The sequence below is a fragment of the Typopeltis vanoorti genome, chromosome 4, assembly GCF_054136105.1.
Source record: "Typopeltis vanoorti isolate ZY-2024b chromosome 4, IOZ_Tvanoo_1.0, whole genome shotgun sequence".
Classification (NCBI taxonomy): domain Eukaryota; kingdom Metazoa; phylum Arthropoda; class Arachnida; order Uropygi; family Thelyphonidae; genus Typopeltis; species Typopeltis vanoorti.
This window is the reverse complement of record NC_143552.1, coordinates 59,827,196-59,849,136: the sequence shown is the minus strand read 5'-3', so window position 1 is coordinate 59,849,136 and position 21,941 is coordinate 59,827,196. Positions and strand designations below refer to the sequence as shown.

The 21,941-nt window shown below is 36.9% G+C and overlaps 1 protein-coding gene across 1 annotated transcript in view; it reads right to left on the bottom strand.

The window, feature by feature from the left end:
- LOC150107349 (condensin-2 complex subunit D3-L-like) overlaps positions 1-20,990 on the bottom strand; it is a 208,965-nt gene extending 187,975 nt beyond the window's left edge. The window contains exon 1 of the mRNA XM_090391824.1: positions 19,133-20,990. Coding sequence (XP_090247950.1) covers positions 19,133-20,974 — 1,842 coding nt within the window. The 5' untranslated portion in view covers positions 20,975-20,990. The remainder of the gene's footprint in view (positions 1-19,132) is intronic.
- Positions 20,991-21,941: the final 951 nt, after the last annotated feature.

The following is a 21,941-nucleotide window of genomic DNA, read 5'->3' as shown; positions in this document are numbered from 1 at the left end:
ATCCATTAAAGACAATTATCAATGAATTGCAGGGTGGGAGAAGTGATATATATATAATGAGAAACAGGTGTAATAGCTCTTCAGGAAAATATTAACAGGCAGCAAAAGTGAATAATGAGTGGATATACCAGTTTAATGTGACTAAGAAGGTTGTGGATTCTATTTAACAGAATCATCCAGTACATACCTACCTTACACAGGTAGGAGTATACTGAAGGAAGTGAAGAAAGGATCTTTGGGAGAAAGGCTTGAAGTCCAGGAGACATAGTACAAAATACTGAAGATAATACAGTGGATTTTTACACTGCTAAGAAGGGCATTTACAGGGAAAGGTAAGGATGTGGTGATTCCATTGTATAGTGACTTCCTCAGACCATATCTGGACTATTATGCCGGCCTGGTTGGCTGAGTGGTTAGCGTATCTGCTCTCCAGCCAAAAGGCTGCGGGTTCGAATCCCGCCTTGGGCATGGATGTTTGTTATTGTCTGTGAAAATGCTAGCGGGGTGGGCAGTAGATAGCGTTGGTGTAGATGATGAAAGTAGCTGTAGTTGGTGGATTGAGTGGTGGAGATGGAGAGTTGTAGAATAGGTGCCCTCCCTCGATGAGACTTTGGACTCCCTGGAAGTGTCATGTAATAATAATAATAATATTATTATTATTATATGAAGATATGGCCACCTGAATTATGAGGGATAAAGAAACTTTATGTGGGTAAAAAAGTAAAATAACAAATATGATATTGTGATTTTGGAAAGTCAGCTACTGAGGAATGATTGAGGGAACGTAACCAACTGACTTCAGCAGATGAAATGATTAGATATAATTGATGAGAGATGTTTACCAAATAGACACTGGAGAGATTTTTCCAAATGATATAACAAAGCGAAAGGAAAGAGGGTCATTACTGGAAGTTGAACAGGGAAAGTTTTTTTGAATAGAGAATTGTGGATGCATGAAATGTATTCTCTGAAAGGATGCATATGTGTTTATGAATGATTTTAAGGTATAACAGGTTGACTTCACAAGTCTGATTTTTTGTGTATTTCATTTATGTTTAGTGCATATATATGCCCAAAATCACGTCTGGAGATTTGTTCTATGGCAAAAAATAAAATAAAAGTTATGTGGAAGACCAATTAAAAATATGATATATTAATGAGATACTCTTGATACAGAGTCTCCATAGATCATTGGTTTCAATGGAGCCCTTTGGTTGGAAAGACCTGGGTTTGAATCCCATCTATAACAAGAACCATTATTAGAGCTTTTAAATCAAAGATGAGTTGCTCAGCCTCATAAAGAGGCAGAGGATTTTTTCTCAATGAAAGTTGGGTTTTTCATCCTTCAAAACAGGCAAACTGACCCCAGGAACACATATCTACAGACACAGATTATTGTTGTATAACAAAGGCAATGGGAAATCACTTTATATTAGCTCAGCATATTTTGGTACATTCACCTATTCAAGGCAGCATTTTTTTGGACCATGAATGGAATGCCATGTGATAATAGCGAATGGGAGAATATGAGATAAATTAATGAATGCTTAAAAAAAATAATATAAATATATATATATATATATATATATATATATACAGGGTGTTCGGGATAAATTTGACATATTTATAATTAATTATATTTTTCCGTAAGTTACATGTATTAACACACACTTCTCTTCATTTAAAAGTTTGGACCCTTCTTCATTCATATACAAGATGTCAGAAAGGATGGATAGCTGGAACCCACCTGAATCATGGAAGAGAATAACTTGTATCATGATGATTCGTGCCCGCCATCAAAATAAGGATATTACGACTGCTGCCCAATGCTCCCTGAATACAGTAAAAACAATCAGGCATGAACTAGAGACTTGCAATGGTGACTACGAGGATGTAGCAAGAAGAAAGATCCCTAGCAGACGATCTGATTGCGTTCGTACAGCAGAATTCCTCGCAAATCTGCAGGAACAGGTGTTGAAGAACCCTGGCATTAGAATTCGGGCTTTGTTCGTGGAGTTGCTAACTGTAGTCAAGCCCTGGATAACAAGGGTAGCCAATGGTAGGCCGTATGTATGGCAGCAGGATTCGGCCCCTTGCCACACCTCTGGGAAAAGTCAAAAATGGTTGTCTGAAAATTTCTACGACTTCACCAGTCCAAATGTTTGGCCTCCAAACTCCCCAGACCTTAACCCCATGGATTATTTTGTATGGGGCGCAGTTGAAAAAGACACCAATCGCACTTCCAGTAATACAAAAGCCCAGTTAATGGATAAAATTAAAACAGTTTTTGCGGCCCTTCCCAGGGAGACTGTAGCATCAGCTTGTTCGAGGTTCCGAAGCAGAATTGAAGCTGTGATCGATGCTAATGGTGGTTATTTTGAGTAAATCTTGTTGATAGTATTGTAATTAACTCTGCCTGTAATGTTTTTTTGTCAATTCATTAAATTTAATAGATACAAAGAAGATTTTCTTTTTCCTTACGAAACTGTCAAATTTATCCCGAACACCCTGTATATTAGGGTTACCAAGTAATTTTATAAACTTGGTTATTTTACTCCTAATCCCAAGTAAGCAAACACTTAAGTTTGTGCCTGAACGTAGTTCAAGTCTAAAGGTGGTGCAACACCAGGGAAACTCACTGTAAAGGTGGATAAAGCTCTGATCACTATTCTTAGTATTTTCCATAATGTAAAGCACATCTCACTAAGAGATGTATACTGCAATACATTATGGGTGGGGTCATTATCCATAATGTATTGCAGTATACATCTCTTAGTGAGATGTGCTTTACATTATGGAAAATACTAATAATAGTGATCAGAGCTTTACCCAACTTTACAATGAGTTGCCCTGGTGTTGCACCACCTTTAGACTTGAACTACGTTCAGGCGTAAACTTAACTATTTTGCTTACTTGGGATTAGGAGTAAAATAACCAAGTTTATAAAATTACTTGGTAACCCTAATATACATTATTCCCAAGGTAAAAAAACTTATATTTACACACACACACACACACACACACACACACACACACACACACACACACACACACACATATATATATATATATATATGAAGAAATATTCAAACTTCTTGATCGGGAAGAAAAGGTCTGAAGACAAATGGAAGATATTTAAGCCATCTACGCTTTGCAGATGACATAGTTATTTTTACTTCAACTGCGCCTGAATTACAGCCTCGTATCCATGAACTCCAAACTGCTAGCAAAACAGCTGGCCTAAAGATAAACCTAAAGAAGACCCAAGTTATGTTCAATTGCTATGTTCAACCAGAAATAATAAAAATCAATAATGAGGAAATTAAACAAGTATATCATTACATATACTTAGGACAACAGATATCGATGGAACAAAATATCATGGCCGAAATTAAAAGATGCACGATGTTTGGGTGAAAAGCATTTGGAAAATTACATTCAGTATTCAAAAGCCAACTACTATTATATAAGCCTGAAGAGAAAAGTTTTTAACCAATGTATTCTTCCTATATTGACATATGGCTGTGAAACATGGACACTAAATGCAGAGGAAATTCAAAAATTAAGAACAACACAATTTAGTATGGAAAGAAGTATGTTTGGTATCACAAGACTGGATCACAAAAGGAATACGTGGATAAGAAACCAAACTAAAGTCGCTGACATCATAGGAAGAGTGAAACATCTGAAGTGACAGTGGGTTAGGTATATTGCTCGAAGACGAAATCAAAAATGGACAAAAGAAATACTGGATTAGATTCCACGAGAGGAAAAACGACCATGACGCTGACCAAAATCATGGTGGATTGATGATATCATCAGATTTGCATGAGTGACATGGATCGCGAAAGCTAAATGCTAGGTCACCTAAAAAAAAAACTCTCTCAAAAACCTAGGTGTTTCGTTTTTAGGTTTTCTTTTTTTCACGAAACTCTAAAATACAAGTATTTACTTGTATTTTAGAGTATTTTTGAATTTAAAGATAGTTTTCATGATGTCAATTGGTTAATCAAGATTGCCTACCTTTGTGACATTTTTAATTTTTCGAATAATTTAAATCTGACATTACAAGGTAGCAATGTAACTGTATTTAAATTGCAAGAGAAGGTGGAAGCCGCAACAAAAAAACACAATTTGTGGTCTTGTCGTCTGGAAGCAGGGTATTAGAAATCTTTTACAAAGCTAACAGAATTACAAAAAGAGTATAATATGAGTTCCATGATGGATGAGATTTTGGCTGTTATCAAGGAACATATGCTAGGACTGCAGGCAAGTCTGAAGGAATATTTCCCCCCAATCAACAGCAACAAAGAATGGATAAGGAACCCTTTTACATGCAGAATCTGAGACAGAATTGGTGGATTCAGATATTGAATCTATAACTGAACTGTCGTGTGATACAGCACTCAAAGACATCTTCAACACAATGATGAATTTTTTGCTGGCTTGCCATCAGGAGTACTCAGTTTTAGTACAAAAAGTGATAAAATTTCTAATGCCTTTTGTCACAACCTATAAGTGTGAAACAGGCTTTTCAACACTGGTTTTTCTAAAAAATAAATATAGAAACCGATTGGAAGTCGAACTGAATTTAAGAATAAAGTTATCATCTTTACCTCCAAACCTGAAGTTTCTAGTTAACACACAACAGCATCACACTCCTCATTAATAAATTACTTGGCTTTAGTTTAATTTCTTTATATTTTTGTAAGAGTAAATGCTTCTTTATTATAATAATAATAAATGAAAACTCTATGAACATTCAATTCTTTTTTATTTTACCTATTGGCCATAAAGATTTTAGTAGGTCACGAAGATGAAGTATTAAAATAACTGGGCCACAGAAAAAAAAGTTTGAGAAACCTTGGTATAGACCCGGGGTCGGCAACCTTTTGAGTCGGAAGAGTCAAAAATTACAATTTACAAAATTTCAAAGTTTTTAAAGAGCCACAAAATTTTAAAAAGTTTTGAAAGAGCCACAAGATCTTATTGTCTTCAAGGAATTTTTGCATGGCATTCGCTATATCTTCCCCTCTAGTTTGTCCCGAAAGCGGTAGCAATCCTAGAAGTTCTTCTTTTGGAACTTGGGAAGACATATACCTGACAAAAAGGGCAACTTGTGCCGTGTCTTTTATGTCGCAAGACTCATCTGTAGCAAGTGATAAGGCAGACGAAGGTTGAATATCTTCCACCTGCAAATATGTTACATTTGAAGACATTTTAGCTATTCTATCTTGTACTGTTTTAGCGGATACGAGAAGCTGGGCATAATGAAATATAATTTATCAAGAAACATTTTACAACGATATTTCCCAATTAAAAATACCTACCTAAATAAAATAAATAATTCTCTAATAATTTAATTATTAAAATAAATAATTTAAACACGAAACACTGTTTGTCTCACTCTCTCACGTACTGATTGACTATAAGTACATAGTTTGTCACATCTGTGGTCGCCTCCCGTGTGTGGTGATCGCCGACTGGCACGAACGGACTTGTCAGAACGTGTTTATCATGGCGCAGTCTGCACATTTTAGTTTTTTTTTTTAATTTTGGCAAATATTAGATACTTAGTTTACGAGTAAAGGTGTTATGCCCAGCTATGCCGAAATCAATGAAAATTGTCAAACATATAAACTTCCGAGAGCTTCCGACGGACTGACGACAGTGACGATGCATGTCACGGGGGAGGAGTGCGGTGAAAAGCGAGTACAAGTGGCTGAGAGATAGAATCAGTGCCTAATCCTCGTTAATCGATTCAGAACGATTTTTAAATTTTTTTTTTGATAAAATAAATAATATTTGCATATGGAACTAAAAAGCCGCAGCTTCACATCCAAAGAGCCACATGTGGCTCGCGAGCCGCAGGTTGCCGACCCCTGGTATAGAGCATATAACTTTCAGTGTCTATGTCAGTGTTGTTTTAAATTTAGACATGCCAATCATTTAATCAAGGAAAGAGCAGGATATAAACAAGAATTATCTCATGTCCAAACCTGTAAAAATTGTGGAAACTGTAGAACTTGTGCAATACCAGCAAGTTTAAACATGAATGTCTGTCACTAGGGCCACCAGAACCCATTAAGTAACTAAGGCAATGCCTAGCAATGGCAAGTTTGGAGGATGGAAAAAACACAGCAAAATGGTATCTCAACCATAAAAATGTTTTTTTTTTTTTTTTTAATATATATTTCCTTGAATTTAAGGGTGTAAAAATAGTGCTTGCATATACCTTAACAAGAGCTGTCTGTGACTCATCAAACAGCAAGTTCAGACAGGTTTCACTATGTTATCTGAAATATGTTTAAACTTCACACTAGTTTTGTTGTCTCATATTACCTGTCTCAGATCAAGTTGTTTGTACTCAAATATACTAAATGTGATAATGGACTCTGTTGTTTTTTATGTCGGTTGTAAACTTGTCATATACTTGTATATTCTAGATCAGCATTTCCTAAAGTGTCTCATGGGTATTATTATTATTTTCAAGCTACTCCAGGGAGTCCTTAGACTCATCGAGGGAAGCCATAAACATCATGTCCACACAACTATACGACATTCTCACAGTATCTATCATACCTTGCCTTGAACTCACTCACTGTCATAGCACCCACAACAGACTCTGGCAGCTTATTCCACTCATTTACCACTCTAAAAGTAAAGAACCCAGCTCTAACACCACTGCTAACCACACTCTTGCCCAGCTTCCATAGGAGTCCCCTAGTTCTCCCACCACCAGTCCTGATCTCAAAAATATCCTCTGAATTAATCTTATAGAATTATTTTAGCAATTTGAATGTCTCAATCATATCTCCCCTTTTTCGCCTATCAACCAGTTTCTGCAACCCACAAATCTTCAACCTGTTCTCATATGGTTCATTCCATAGACCTGCTATCATCTTAGTCACTCGCCTCTGGATCCTTTCAACCGCCTCCCCATCAAGAAGGAACCGAAGTGACCAAATCTGGGCACAGTAGTCAAGATGAGGTCTTATCAAGGCTCGGTACAGAGGTACAATAACTTCCTTGTCTCTGCTCGTTAAGGTATTTTTCAACAACCAAGTGAGCTGATGAGCAGATTTAGCTACTTTCGCAATGTGCCCCCTAAACTTCATCTCCCTATCCACCAACACAACCAAGTCCCTGGCCTCATCAATCTCTTGGCGTACAGTTCCACCCATGTGGTATACTGCTGCTAATCTTTTCACCCCAAAATGCATAACCTTACATTTTGTCACATTAAATTGACATCCATTCTCCTTAGCCCAGAACTCCAATCTATCTAAGCCATCCTGCAAGACTTTGACATCTTCTGCATTCACTATCGCCCTCCCCAACTTTGCATCATCAGCGAACAAATGAACTGTTTCACTTAGATCCTTCCCTATATCGTTAATGAATAGATTAAACAGCAGTGGTCCAAGAACAGAACCCTGCGGCAGCCCACTAGTCACAGGCCGTCTTTTGGACTCCACTCCTGAATAAACCACTCCTTGATATCTCTCCATCAACTACCCGCCTATCCATCTCACCAACCCTATATCCATTCCCATATGTTGTAGTTTACGGATTAGAATTCCATGTGGTATCCTGTCAAACGCCTTTGCCAGGTCCAGCAGTATCACTATAAACCCATTATCCTTATCCAGTTCAGCCGTCACCTTGTTATAAAACTTGAGCAAGTTACTCAGGCATGATCTATCCTTTACAAAGCCATGCTGTCCCCTGTACAGTATCTCATTTTCATCAATCCATTCCTGTATTTTTCTCTTGACTACTTTCTCCAAGACCTTGACAACAACACCTGATATGCTGATCGGTCGGTAATTTGCAACCATAGTCTTGGATCCTCCTTTATGCAGTGAAACTATTTTCCCCTCTTTCCACGTCTTCGGGACTAAACGAGACCCGAGACTCAGATTAAACAACATGGTCAAGGGCACTGATAATTCCTTAGCCGCTTCACGCAAGACCCGTGCCAGTATACCATCCAATCCCACAGATGTATTCACATTAAGGTTCTGTAATAGACTATTCACCTCCACTTCATTTATCAAAATTCCTGTATAAACTAATGGCTTCTTCATTGTTTCAATGTCACCACCTGGATGATATACTTTTGCAAAGTGCGTGCTCAGTAACTCCACTATATTGACTGGTTCAGTGACCTCCTTACCATCGTCATTCCTTAAAATCATTTTGCCATGTACAGCTTTTTCTTGCTTGCAGCATATTGAAAGAACTGTTTGGGATTCTCTTTTGCTTGCATAGCTAGTTTCCTTTCATAATCAGCTTTTGCTGTTTTTACCACACTCGTTACCCTTCTGGCCTGCACTTTATACCATTCGTGTGCCTGCAGGTCACCCCTTTCTTTAAATTCCCTCCACAGTTGTTTCTTTTTTTTGCAACTAGCTTAATGGTGTTATTCATCCATTTAACCCTTACTTGTTTTACTATTCGGACCCTAGGTATACAATCAGCCATAACCTACTGTAAATGCTCCTTGACCACTTTCCATGCTCTATCGACGTCCAGCCCTTGCAGTTGTACATGCCATGATACTGATCTAAGCAATCTCCTAAGCTTGTCATACTTGCCAGCACGGTAATTCCACATATACCGTCTTAATCAAAAATTCCACACCTTTAGCCACCTCCCAGGTCAATACCTTATGATCACTCTCACCAATAGGTGGCAACATGGTCATATTCATTACAGTCAAATTGTGAGATGCTATTACCAGGTCAAGCACTCTCACACCCCTAGTATTTTCAATTACATGCTGTCTCAGATAGTTATCCCTTAATAATTGAATAAAATTTCCTTCCTCACGTGTCCTCTCCCCCTTCCAATCAATGTTATCATAATTAAAATCCCCTATAATAATTACCCTCCTTCCACTCATTTCATCAATTTGTTTATGCATACTATCTCCACCATCTATTCCATCACCTGGTCTATAGCAGCACCCAACTGTATATTTTATTCTGCCAGTCTCAATCTCACACCAAAGAGCCTCAAATGAGCTCCTTTCACTATCCTGCAATACAACTTCAATTCTCCTTGGCTGCAGTTCATCAGCTATCATCAATAACACCCCTCCCCCCATTTTATTCTCTCTGTCCCTCCTAAACACACTATAACCTACACATTCTATCCCACTAACTATATCATCTTTCGTCAACCATGTTTCACTAATGCCAATAACCTGTGGCCAGGAAGAGCCAATCAAGGCCAAAAATTCTTCCTTCTTATTCCTAATACTCCTGGCATTAGTATACATGAAATGCAGTGATCCCTTTGTCCCACCCCTATCTTTATGAGTTATTCTAAATGTCCCTTTCCCATTTTTTGTCCTTAGTGCTGCCTCAGGTACATTATATACATTTTTACACTCAACTGTCTCACTGATGTCTGCATATCCACTCCCCCCCCCCATCCTCGGTAGTTCTAGATTCCCTGGTTCTGCACATCCATTTTCACTTCATTCAACAACACTTTTTCCAGTCTTTGCACACCAAGTCCATTCAAACGCAGGCCATCCATCTTGTATAAGTCCTTTCGCCCATCAAACTCATTCCACACGTCCACGAATTCCACACCACACCGTCTGCATAACCTGCGCATAATGTCATTTGCGATTATGGCCCTCCTTCTAAACTCCTTTCTGTCATGCCGCGGCAACAGACTCACCATTCTAACTCTGTCACTCTTTTCTTTCGCTACCTTTAACAATACTTTCAAGTCCTCTCTCATAAAAAATTTATCACCTTTCAATTCATTCGTTCCCGCCACAATTATTAATTCTTTCACCCTCTGTTTTTGCACTCTCATACTCTCACTTACATCCTTAAATTTCGCACCCGGTAAGTACGATTTAGGTATCCCATATGAAGTATTTTTTTTAAATTTTCATTACTTTATATATATAAATAAATCTCAATTTGTTATAATTCCTGGATTTTTAGTCAGTTTATATTAAAATGAACATATCCCAACTCTGAGTTAATAGTAGTAGTCCTCATATATATATGCATAAAGTAATGTGTGCGTGTGTGCATTATGATCCAGAGTCATTTCTGACTCCTGGTGACTCTACGAACATACACTCTCCATTCTGATCTGTCCCTGACCATGTCTTTCAGAACCTCCAAGCGAACTCCAGTTGCTTCTTTAACTCCATCTACCTATCTAATTCTTGGTCTTCCTCTTCTCCTGCTTCCATCAACTTTAGCAAGCATCATCTTCTCCAGACTATCATTTGCTCGCATGATATGTCCGAAGTATGACAATTTTTGCTGGATGATCATAGCTTCAAGGAAGTAATCTGGCTTTATTCTGTCTATCACTGATTTATTGGTTTGCTTTGCATCCCATGGTATTCTTAGTAAGCGTCTCCAAACCCATAATTCAAATGCATCTATCTTCCTTCTTTCACTCTTTCTCAGGGTCCAACTTTCACATCGATACAGCACCACACGGAATACCATTGCTTTTACGATTCTGATTTTTATTGCGAGGCTAATATCTTTAAAGATCTTGCTTAAATTTGTCATTGCTTTTTTTCTTCTAACTTCTTCGGTAACTATCTTTATCAATTCAGGATCCTAGGAACAAAAAATTGTTAACTGCTTCCATTTTCTCCCCATCTACTTCAAAGTCATTAAGTTCACATATTGCCATAACCTTTGTCTTTTTGAGGTTTAAGTTCAAGACAATATTTAGCACTTTCTTCTTTAACTTTCATAATAAGTTCCTTCAAATCTTCTTTGCATTCTGCTAGCAAGGTGGTATCATCTGCATACCTCAAATTATGAATATTTTTTTCACCAATTTTAAATTCCAACTGAAGACTACTCCAGCCCTGCCATTCTTAAAATGTATTCGCTGTACAAGTTAAACAGGTATGGAGATAAAATACATCCTTGTCGCACCCCTTTACCTATTGTGAAATACTCAGTTTCTCCAAGATCTGTTCAGACAGTAGCTTCTTATATATATATATATATATATGTTAAAGATACCAAGCTACTTTAAATATAAAAATGGTTTTTTACTCCATTTCCCAAGTAAGCAAACAGACAAGTCAGTCAAGTTTGCACCTGCAAGTGTTGCAAGTCTAGCTGACCCTGCAGGTAGTGCAAGTCAAGGCAACTCGTGGTAAAGGGTAGAATAAGCTCTCCTCACTATTCTTAATATTTACCCTTAATGCAACGCACATCTCCTGGAGGAGATGTATGATGCTATGTATTAAAAGCAAGGGGCCACTACCCAGACCGGTTTTGACCTTTATTGAGGTCTCGTCAGTGGGAGCCAGGCTAAGAAATACTAAGTTTTAAGTAATACAGAGCTTATAAATATTTTACCAAAACAAGTTACCATAAGGTGCTTTGACCTTATTAAATAAAAATCTCTGGATGTGAGAGATAGATGTGGAGAGTTTTTTACCTTGGGTATAATATATGTTAAAGATACCAAGCTATTTTAAATATAAACTTGTTTTTTACTCCATTTCCCAAGTAAGCAAACAGACAAGTCAGTCAAGTTTGCACCTGCAAGTCTAGCTGACCCTGCAGGTAGTGCAAGTCAAGACAACTCGTGGTAAAGGAGATGTGCTTTGCATTAAGGGTAAATATTAAGAATGGTGATCAGAGCTTATTCTACCTTTACCACGAGTTGCCTTGACTTGCACTGCCTGCAGGGTCAGCTAGACTTGCAACACTTGCAGGTGCAAACTTGACTGACTTGTCTGTTTGCTTACTTGGGAAATGGAATAAAAAACCATGTTTATATTTAAAACAGCGTGGTATCTTTAATATATATTATACCCAAGGTAAAAAACTCTCTACATATATACATATATATATATATATATATATATATTTGTCACAGATAAGTGTAGGTCTATTCTATAATTAATTTTTCAATAACTAAAAAACCACGCTCTGCTAACTATTTTTGCAGGCAAAGGTTGGTCGATTGGTAGAGCCTCTGCTACTAATGGCTCAGTTAAGTAAGTTTGAGCGCGGTTAGTAGTTGGAAGGGGACCAATCGTTCGATGCTGTTGCCACACTCTCCCTCGATGAGTCTTTGGACTCCCTGGAGGTGTCTAATAATAATAATAATAAAAAAAACAAAAGGAAGTTTTAAACAAAATGTGCCTCTTGGCATATTTCAACTCTGTGCTGTCTGATTGATGTCACGATCACATTCCATCTATTAGAACTGGATTTAGATGGCATTCTCAAAAGTAAATATAACCAAAGTACACTAATGTCATTTTAGCTACACATTAATAATGAATTTTGCCAATAGCTATCAACCTGGTACATTCAACATAGAGTTCAGTGCTGCCTCTACACTGCCCAAAGAAACAGGTGTATGAGGAGGGGTACTAAAGTTGTTGCATGAACTGAATATGAATTTGGAAATAGGAACCAGTGGGATATCAACTTGGATGCTAAAAAAAAGTATTCAGCTGAAATGGTTGTTCCTTCGATCTGGCTCTATAATTTGAGTCTCAGCACAAGGAAAATTTATGCAGGAGTGGAAAAAATATATGAAGATAAAGACATTTGAAAATTTAAGTGTTTTATATAATTCCTGTTCATAGCTTACTCTAACCTTGATTGAATTATTTTCATATTTAATTTTAAAACCTGCCAGCATCAAAATATCGAAGATGCAACAAGCTGAAGCTTAAAGCAAAAAGAAGAAGAAAAATTTTAAAACCAGACAGGAACCTGATAGCTCTCCATGATTATATTATTTTATGAGAAATCACTAAGAGAATTCATGTGATAACTAGAACTAGATTCAGAACAAGAAATATCTCAGTGATAGTTATCATTAAGAAAGAACAGCATTTTGATAACTAGCACTTTAGTTAGCAAAATGTTGTTTTTTTTTCCCTCTCTCTCTCTCTCTGTCAAAAATGAAATGGAGTAAAACAGAAATTAAATTACAGTTCCTCCGATTAGATGTTTGACTCTTTATGTACGTACTTAAATATTAATATTTTTTTCTTTTTTAAGCATTCACTCTTTTCACTCTCCCATCTGCTTCTGTCAATTCACAATTCTTAAAAAAAAAAAAATGTCTTGATTAGTGGATGCCTTAAATACACTGAGGAATGTAACAAAAAATTTGAGTATTAATTGCAGAAAAAAGAGCACTTGAAACACTTAAAGTAGATGGCTATCATCTTGAGGGAGAAAAAAAAAATCGAAAGAAGTATGGATGGATTTGACCTTGGGCAGTGTGGCAGAGATGGTTTGTCTGATAGTCATGATGTGTGTGTGAGGGAGAGAGTAATAGAACTGCTGACAAAGGAGATGGAAAGAATAAATACTGAATTGAGGAGGATAAATGAAGATATTAGGAGGACAGAGATGGTGGTTGGATGAGAAGAATAAGAGTAAGCATGAGAAATGGGCATCAGAGAGGAAGATAAGAGAATGGGAAGAAGGAGAGGGGAGACTGGAGAAAGTCAAGTGAGTGTGAAAGCAAGGATTACAGAGGTGAGAGAAAGGAAGGAAAGCAGGGAGAGAGAGAGTTTAGAAGCAGTAAGAGTCAAAGAAGCCGGTGAGAGATGGATGAATGAATATGCTTGGAGTATTGTGTATGGGAATTCAATGATTCAGTGTGTGAAGAGTTGAGTGCCAGATGAGAGAAGATCTATAAACAAGTTGAAGGCACTGCCATGGGTAGTCCTCTGTCTCCATCTTTGGCAAACTATTTTTTTTTGAACCATCTGGAAGATACCTTGTTCTCATCCATTCATCCCCAGCCCTCTGGTTTTGTTATATCAATAAGGTTTTTGCTATCTGTCTCATTCAGAAAATGAACTTACCAATTTCCTACACTGAAAAAGAAAATGCTGGTAGCTTACCATTTTCCATTTCTTCTGAATTTTTGGCATCATTTTACAACTTCTTACTTGCACACAAAAAAATTGGTGTTATGAAGCCTCTAATTAATGGAGCATATAATGTGTGCTCCTCTCACTCAAGATTACAACAAAAACTTCTCACTATCATAATATTAATGAAATTTAATGGTTACAACCCTCATCAAATCCAGCAGATAATTGATTCCTATGTTCCAACACTTAAGGATTCTTCAACAGACTGCAGGGTTCCAATCCCTTATATTTCTGGTATCTCTGAACTTATTGGCAGAATTTTGAAGTATTACCTTATTCCCACATATTCTCCTATCAACAAAATTTCTCATCTGCTACTATCTACAAAAGAAACTGTCGCCTCTGTCTTTAACTGGTGTTTACCAGATTTTGTGAATGAAATTTGACATATTTGGGCAGATAGGCTGTTCTGTGGAAAAAAATAATTAATGAACATCAATACTACATTGAATACAGGAAACCTCAAAAGTCCAGTCTGGCACAGTAGTATTGACAATAAACAAGTATCCGATGGGATGAAGCTCATCTTCTCCACAGAACCAGATTATTTAATATTATTTATTAATATTAATTCTGATTTCTAGCTTGTGGCAATCATTTTTAATTGGTAAACCGATTGTTATATGCATACCTTGTATACTTGTTTTTTGATTTGCTTATTTCTACACACTGATGATGTGCTGTTATTTTCAGTACAAAATATCTGTACTTTGATTAAAGTTTATTACCGTGGTTATCGTGTAATTTTGTTGTTTACAGTTATGCCACAGGTACCTTTAAAGATTAGAGGAGTGCTTGCCTGGTGGAATGATAGTGTGTGTGTGTGTGTGTGTGTGTGGCAATGGCAGTGAAGAGGGATGAAAACACAGAGGAGATGATAGTAATGGTTATGACAAATAACTTTAGAGGTAGCATGACATCTGAGATTGATGTTAGGGATAGTGCAGCAGAAACATGTTCAAGGAAAGATAGTGTGTTGCCCCAGTATGATAATGCAAAGTGGAGGAGGAGGAGATGAGCACATAATGAATGAGATGATAGCAAGAATATGTAGGAAGACAGGTATGGAATATGTGGATGCGTGGAGTACATTACAGGAAAAAGAGAGAGAGAGCTGTATGCAAAAGATGGACTATATCTGAATGCAGAAGTGCACAGGCATTTGGAGAGATCATTGTTTTCTGAACAGTGAGTGTGTTAGGGCAAGGAAACTAAAATTGCAGAGGTTGTACATAGTAGAGATAGTCTCATGTGAGGATAGTGGCTTGAGAAATAAGCAGCCACACACTATATTGCAGAGCTAGGTGAAGTATGAGGGGAGTAATAATGGCTATAAGAATACTGAAAATGCACTGGTTTTTCTATATACAAATGCTAGGAGCATTAGGAATAAACTTGGTTAATTGAGGAGGATGTTCTAACAGGGATAGAAATCAAAGGGTACAGCATATTTTGGCAGGATAGGGAAGGTAAACGTGGTGGAAGACTGTTACTCATGATAACAGATGAATTGTGCCCCCCCTCAGGGTGGAGAATCATGGAAATAACACAAATGGCTTTGAAAGTATATGGTGTGAGATAGATGTTTTTAAGACAAGATATTTAGTGGGATATTGCTATAGATGAGGGAATATAGATGATGCTCAGCAGAAAATGTTTAGCTAATTAGTTTGGCAAGTGCAAAGCAAATGGAATGGAAATTTTGGATTTCTTGAAGGAGACCTATCTTAGGCAGCAGACTCTTAGAAACCAGCTGGCTGCAGTACAATGGATGGAAGAATTTGAAGGAAGAGTACATGGGAGATACTTAAGAAAAAAACTGTTGACAGCAATATCAGATTGTACAGGAGAACATGGTTCATGTGAAGATGTGCAAATAAAGGGAAAATGACCACTTCTGTAGATGTCTTTGACATCCCATGTGAGCAGTGGAAAAATGGAAAGGGAGCAGACTGTAAGATCAATTGCAAAATATGAGCGGGTAAGCACATGGAAGAAAGTATTGAATCTATTATTCAAAACAGAGAGGAGTCAATATTGTCAAGATTCAGTCAATGATACTTCAGTCTGTGTTGGCCCTACCCCACAGATACACATCACAACAGGACCACTCCAGTTTTGTCTTTGTGTACAACAGTGAAATTCCTTCTGAAAAAGTCAAGTGTCTTTAAGTGGCATAAGAGATTAAAAGGTGGGTGAGAAGATGTGAACAACGACCCCAGAAGGGGGCAGCCCAAAATAAAAATGACTGATGCAAATGTGAACAGCGTGCAAGATTTGTTACAGTCTGAGAGACGATTAAATGTGCAATTAATGGTTGATGAATTGCAAATGAATAGAGAAACAGTCAGGGTAATTTTAACTGAAGAATGGGGTATGCGAAAGATTTCAAAAGAAATCATGACAATGCGTTAAGCCATAGTGCACTCATCACGAGAGAGTTTCTGGCCAAAAAAATTGATTACCAAATTAGCTCATCCTGCTTATTCACACGACTTAGCTCCCTGTGATTTCTGGGTGTTTCCAAAATTAAAGACTGTGCTGAAAGGACGAAGATTTTCTGACAATGCTGATATCCAGCATAATGCGATAAAGGAACTCAAGAGCATTCTGGAAAAAGAGTTCCAGGCCTGTTTCCAAAAATGGGAACACTGTGTATAAATGCAAGGGGATTACTTACTTTAAACACAACAGTAGCCGCTAATGTATAGTTCTGAACATAGATTTTTTTTACAGGTGCATTTTGGGAATTACATTGTCACGCCTCGTATCATCCAGGTGAAGATATTGCAGTAATGAAAGAAGCAAAGACTAATATGAGAACTGAGGTAAATGAAATGGAAATGCATAACATATTACAGAACCTTGATGTGAATACATCTATGGAATTAGATGGTATACCAGCTTGAGTTTTACGTGAAGGTGCTAGGAGAACTGTCAGTGCCTTTGTCCACATTGCTTAATCTAAGTCTTGGCTCTGAGTTAGTTCCAAGGGGGAGGGAGGTGGAAAGAGGAGAAAGGAAAAATAGTTCCATTGGATAAAGAAGGCTCCAAGACTGATGTAGACAAATCCAAGACAAATTACCAACCGATTAGCCTTTCAGGATTTGTTGTCAAGGTACTGGAGAAGTTGGTCAAGAGCAAAATATAGGAATGGATAGATGGAAATGGGATACCGTGTGGAGGGCAATGAAGGGTAAGTCATGCCTCACGTTTTATAATTTAGTGACAGCTGAGTTGGATAAAGGTAATGGGTTTACAGTGATACTATTAGACTTGACAAAGGCTATGACAAGATACAACATGGTATTTAATTAATAAATTACAATGCGTGGGAACTGATATAAAATTGGTGAAGTGGATAATAGGATGGTTGACAGAGAGATTCCAGACCTTTGTTTATTCAGGAGTAGAGTCCAGTAGAAGTCTGTGACTGGTGGTGTGCCCCAGGGCTCTACTGTTGGGCTGCTACTATTTAATTTGTACATTAACGATACAAAAAAAGATCCAAGAGGAATTATTAATTTTTTTGTCGATGATGCAAAATTGTGTACAGCAACATTTAATAAACATGAGGCTAAAATTTTGCACAATGATTTGGAGAGACTGACAGTCTGGGCAAAGGAGAATGGTTGTCAGTGTGACAAAATGTAAGGTTAAGCATTTTGGAGTGAAAAGATTACCAGCTGTGTACTACATTTGATGGAACTATACTACAAGAAATTGATTAACCCAGGGATTTCGGGTGTTAGTGGATAGGGAGTTAAAGTTTAAAGGGTATATACTGCAAAAGTGGCTAAAGCAGCTCATCGGATTACTTGGGTACTAAAGAATATTTTGACAATCAGGTTATTATTCCCCTTTATTGAGCCTTGATAAGACCCCACCTTGACTACTGCTCACATATCTGGTCAGCTGGGTTTCTTGGCGAAGAGGAAGAGGTGGAGAGGATCCAGAGACAAGTGACCAAGATGGCAGCAAGCCTATGGAATGAACCTTAAGAGAACAGGTTGAAGATTTGTGAGTTACAGTAATTGGTTGAGGCAAAAGAGGGGTGATATGATTGACACATCCAAATTACTGAAGGGTTTTTACAAGTCTAATACAGAGGAAATTTTTCAGAACAGGTCTTGTGGTGAGAGAACTAGGGACATCCTTGAAAACTGAGCAAGAGTGTAGTAAGCAAGGGTGTTAGAACTAGATTTTTTGCTTGGGGAGTGGTGAAGGAGTGGAACAGGTTTCTCAAGTCTAGTGGATGCCATGACTGTTAATGAGTTCAAAAGTGTGATAGATGTAAAGCAGATATACCCAGCATGCAAATGTTAGGTAATGCTTGGCATGATGTTTAGACCTCCCTCGATGGATGTAAACATCATGATGTTTAGACTCATCTAGGGAGGCTCTATATATTATGCCAAGCACTATGTTTAGAGTTCCCTTGATGAGTCTAAGGACTCCCTAGACTAGCCCATCACAACTAAAGTTGTTGTTTTTTTTGGGGGGGGGGGGGTTAAAAATATTGCTACTTCCAAGACCACTTTAGCATTATGTGAATAGGCCAGAAAACAGTTATTCATGTTCATACAAGGATTCAATTTTGGTGTTTACACTACAACAATCTACATTTCAATACTTCATACTATATAGATATCTGATTACTGGCTTTAGAGCCAGCATAGCTCAGTTGGTACAGACGAAGCCTTTTGGTCGGAAAGACCTGGGTTTAATTTCCATCAATGAGTTCGAAAGAGACCAGACCTTTATCTACTCTCTTTTGAACTACAGATGAGTTAGTCGGTCTCATATGGAGGTAGAGGGTTCCCCCCACCTGGAAACTAGGGTTTTTCATCCCTCGGAACAGGCAAACTGGCCCCATGAACACACACACACACAAACAGATCTACAGTCATAAAAAATATATATACTTAATCCCTCATCACCCCGTTCCCCCAAAAGGGACATGGGGAAAGGAGAGAAGAATCCATACAAATATTATTATTACTGCTTTAAGAATAACTGTATCTTTTTCATTTAAAAAAAGTATTTTTTTTTAATGATATATTTGTCGGCCAAAGAGACACCAATTTTAACATATAAACTTATGTTTTATGATATGGCATAGACCATGAAGTTAAGTGATAAAATACAAAAATTTAATTAAATTAAAAAAATATTTTAAAAAATTTTATAAAGGAAAAAACTTACTTTTATGTTAAAACTAGTAAGAAACAATTGTTTCAAGCATACAAATCTTTCCAATGCATGCAAAGCTGCTCTTCTGGCATTTGCTTTTATATCTTTTACTCTACCACGCAGAATGTTTAGTATTTTTTCATAGAATGCTTTATTAAAATTTGACGATGCCACCTGCAGTGGCCCAGAATTTTCAGAATTCACTGGTAACAAGTTAAATTTACAATAAATCTTCATTAAGTCTTCTGGGGATTCCATATTTCTAACAGAATGCACTTTTATACTATTACCAGATGTATTACATACATCTATATATTCCAGAATAGTTTCTGCAGATGTAGCTGCAATGCCCAGAGCTTTAGTTCGAACAGATGGAGATTTATCAAGACATCTTTCCAAAATTAAGCAGACGATGTTCATATGTGATAAATAAGCAATTAGATCTATGGGCAAATCATCAGTAGCTTTTCTTTCAGGCTGTAATAGCAACTGAGAAAACACTTCAAGTCCAAATACTCTGTGCTGAACTTTGGCATGATGCACAAACCTATATAACCACTCTAAAATTTTAGCATAACATTTTATGGGGAAGAAATTTAAAATCTGACATACCGATGCAGCAACTTTAACACGAAATTCTGCTTTATCTGTAACTTGTGCACATAACTGTTGAATAAGAATATATGCACTTTTAAATGCACACTCACTGTTAATCTGTAAAACATGACACACAAATGATACACTATGATTTCTAACATTTTGTATGTTACGAGATATTGTTTGATGGTGTCCAACATGATGAAGCAATATACTAGGAATTAAATATTTAAATACAGTACAATAATTATAATGGGAATTTCCATGTATAGGCTTGCAAATGAGTAACAATGCCTTATAAGAGAGAATAGCAATAACAAAATATGTGCTCTTTCTTCTACTAACTCTCATACACTCTTCTATGTCTATACTGAATGGCAGATCAGAGTGTTCAGATTCAAATGATGTAAATTCAACCAACCTCTGAACAGTCTGTTCACGCAAACAGTTTTCATTCTTAAGTGAAACTATTCCTAAAACACATATTAAAGCTTTCAATACAAAGGGAAGGTATGAAAGTAATTTTTGAATATCACACAACTCAAAAGCTACATCATCTTCGATTGCATCCTGCGCATCATCCAAGTTATCCTCTAAAGATTCGATCTGCGAATAAGCTTCTTCTCTACGAGGGCGCTTAATGCTGCTACATGCCTTTAAAGAAACGGGTCTTCGTTTTGACAGTGCTCTTACTTTTGGCAATTTTAACGAGTTCACTGCTGCCTCAAAAAGATTAGGTTGGTACACTCTAAAAGCTGCACTTCCTGGTATCATTATCATGTTAAAATATAGCCACGCACAATACATCCCTACTTCTCTTTCCAATAAATTTGCAGAAATTTTTTGACCGCGTTCCAAGAATACGTACAAGAACACAAGAAGATGTTTACTTTGGATGCCATTTTCTAATAATATTGTCCACAAATCAGAGTATGAATCAGAATCTGCAGACGATACAGAATTTAACAACTCTTGTTCATCTTCGATAACATTTTTATCAGTTTCATTTGCAATTCTTTCTGGTGTTTTTTTATTATTCACTAATAGTTCACTAGCAGCAACAGCTTCGCTTAGTACCAACTTTAAACTGTCAAAATAATTACCATCAAAATCATTCTTAGAGATTAAAACGTTATTTTCAAAATCAGTAAAGCAGTTCTTCCAAATTTCTTCACACCACGTTTCGTCTAGATCATTTATAGGTAATTTTAAAAACGTGTCAACAACGCGTTTCACTGCATTATCAAAAAATTCCATTATATTAACCACAACATTCAGCAAGATTAAATAAAGCCGCCATCAATAAAGTACCTTTTCCTTTAAATCAAGGGTTTCTATCCCTAACTAAAAGCTACCATTTTCCCCATATTAATATAACATTTGAGGGCGATTAATTTTAATAAATCATCTTAAAATGCTTTGCATTTGCAAGAGCACAACAAATACAAATTTAGCTCTATAATTTTAGCGTATAAAAATAAATAAATAAAAGAACTAATTAAAGATTGATATTACGAAATGATAGAAAAATATTCTGTGACGTTCAGAAGTGATTTTTTAAAGTTGTATTTTTCTCAAGCTTTTAATTCCCTACTTAAAATTATTAGCTTACATCCAGCTTTAAAAGATTATGGGGGGGGGGAACTTACATAAAAGAATACCAAAAGAGCATTGGTGACCGGAATATTTGATTTGAAAACGAAAAGTTGTGTACTTTGACAGGAAAGATAAGTAAATAAATAAAGTCGGAATGAAACGTATGACGAAGGAATTATACAACAATTGCAAAGACGTGGTTACGTTGCTTCTTCACCGATGAAGAAATGGCGTAAAATCAAGAAGTAGGATGCATCCTAGTAATGCCCAAAAGTAAACTCACTAAAAAGCGCAGCCATCTTCCATTCTGCTTACTGAAGATCTGAAGTGGCTCCAAAACGTTTCATGTTTGTTCTCTAGCAGGTTTCCATCACAGCCGTAACTTTAAAGACATTATAAAAAATAATAAGAAATATAATAAAAACAAGTCCTTAGCCACTCACGGTGATGATGTAATACTGGCTTGCAATCTTTCATGAGTGGGTACCATATTAAGAAGGGGGGGAATTTGGCTAAGGTGCAATCGTTGTGTGTTCCATTCTGAGAGGTAACCCAAAGTTGTACTTAATGCTTAGAGCCAGAGTACACAGGAAAAAACTAAGCAGTACAAATATAATATAATGTTCAA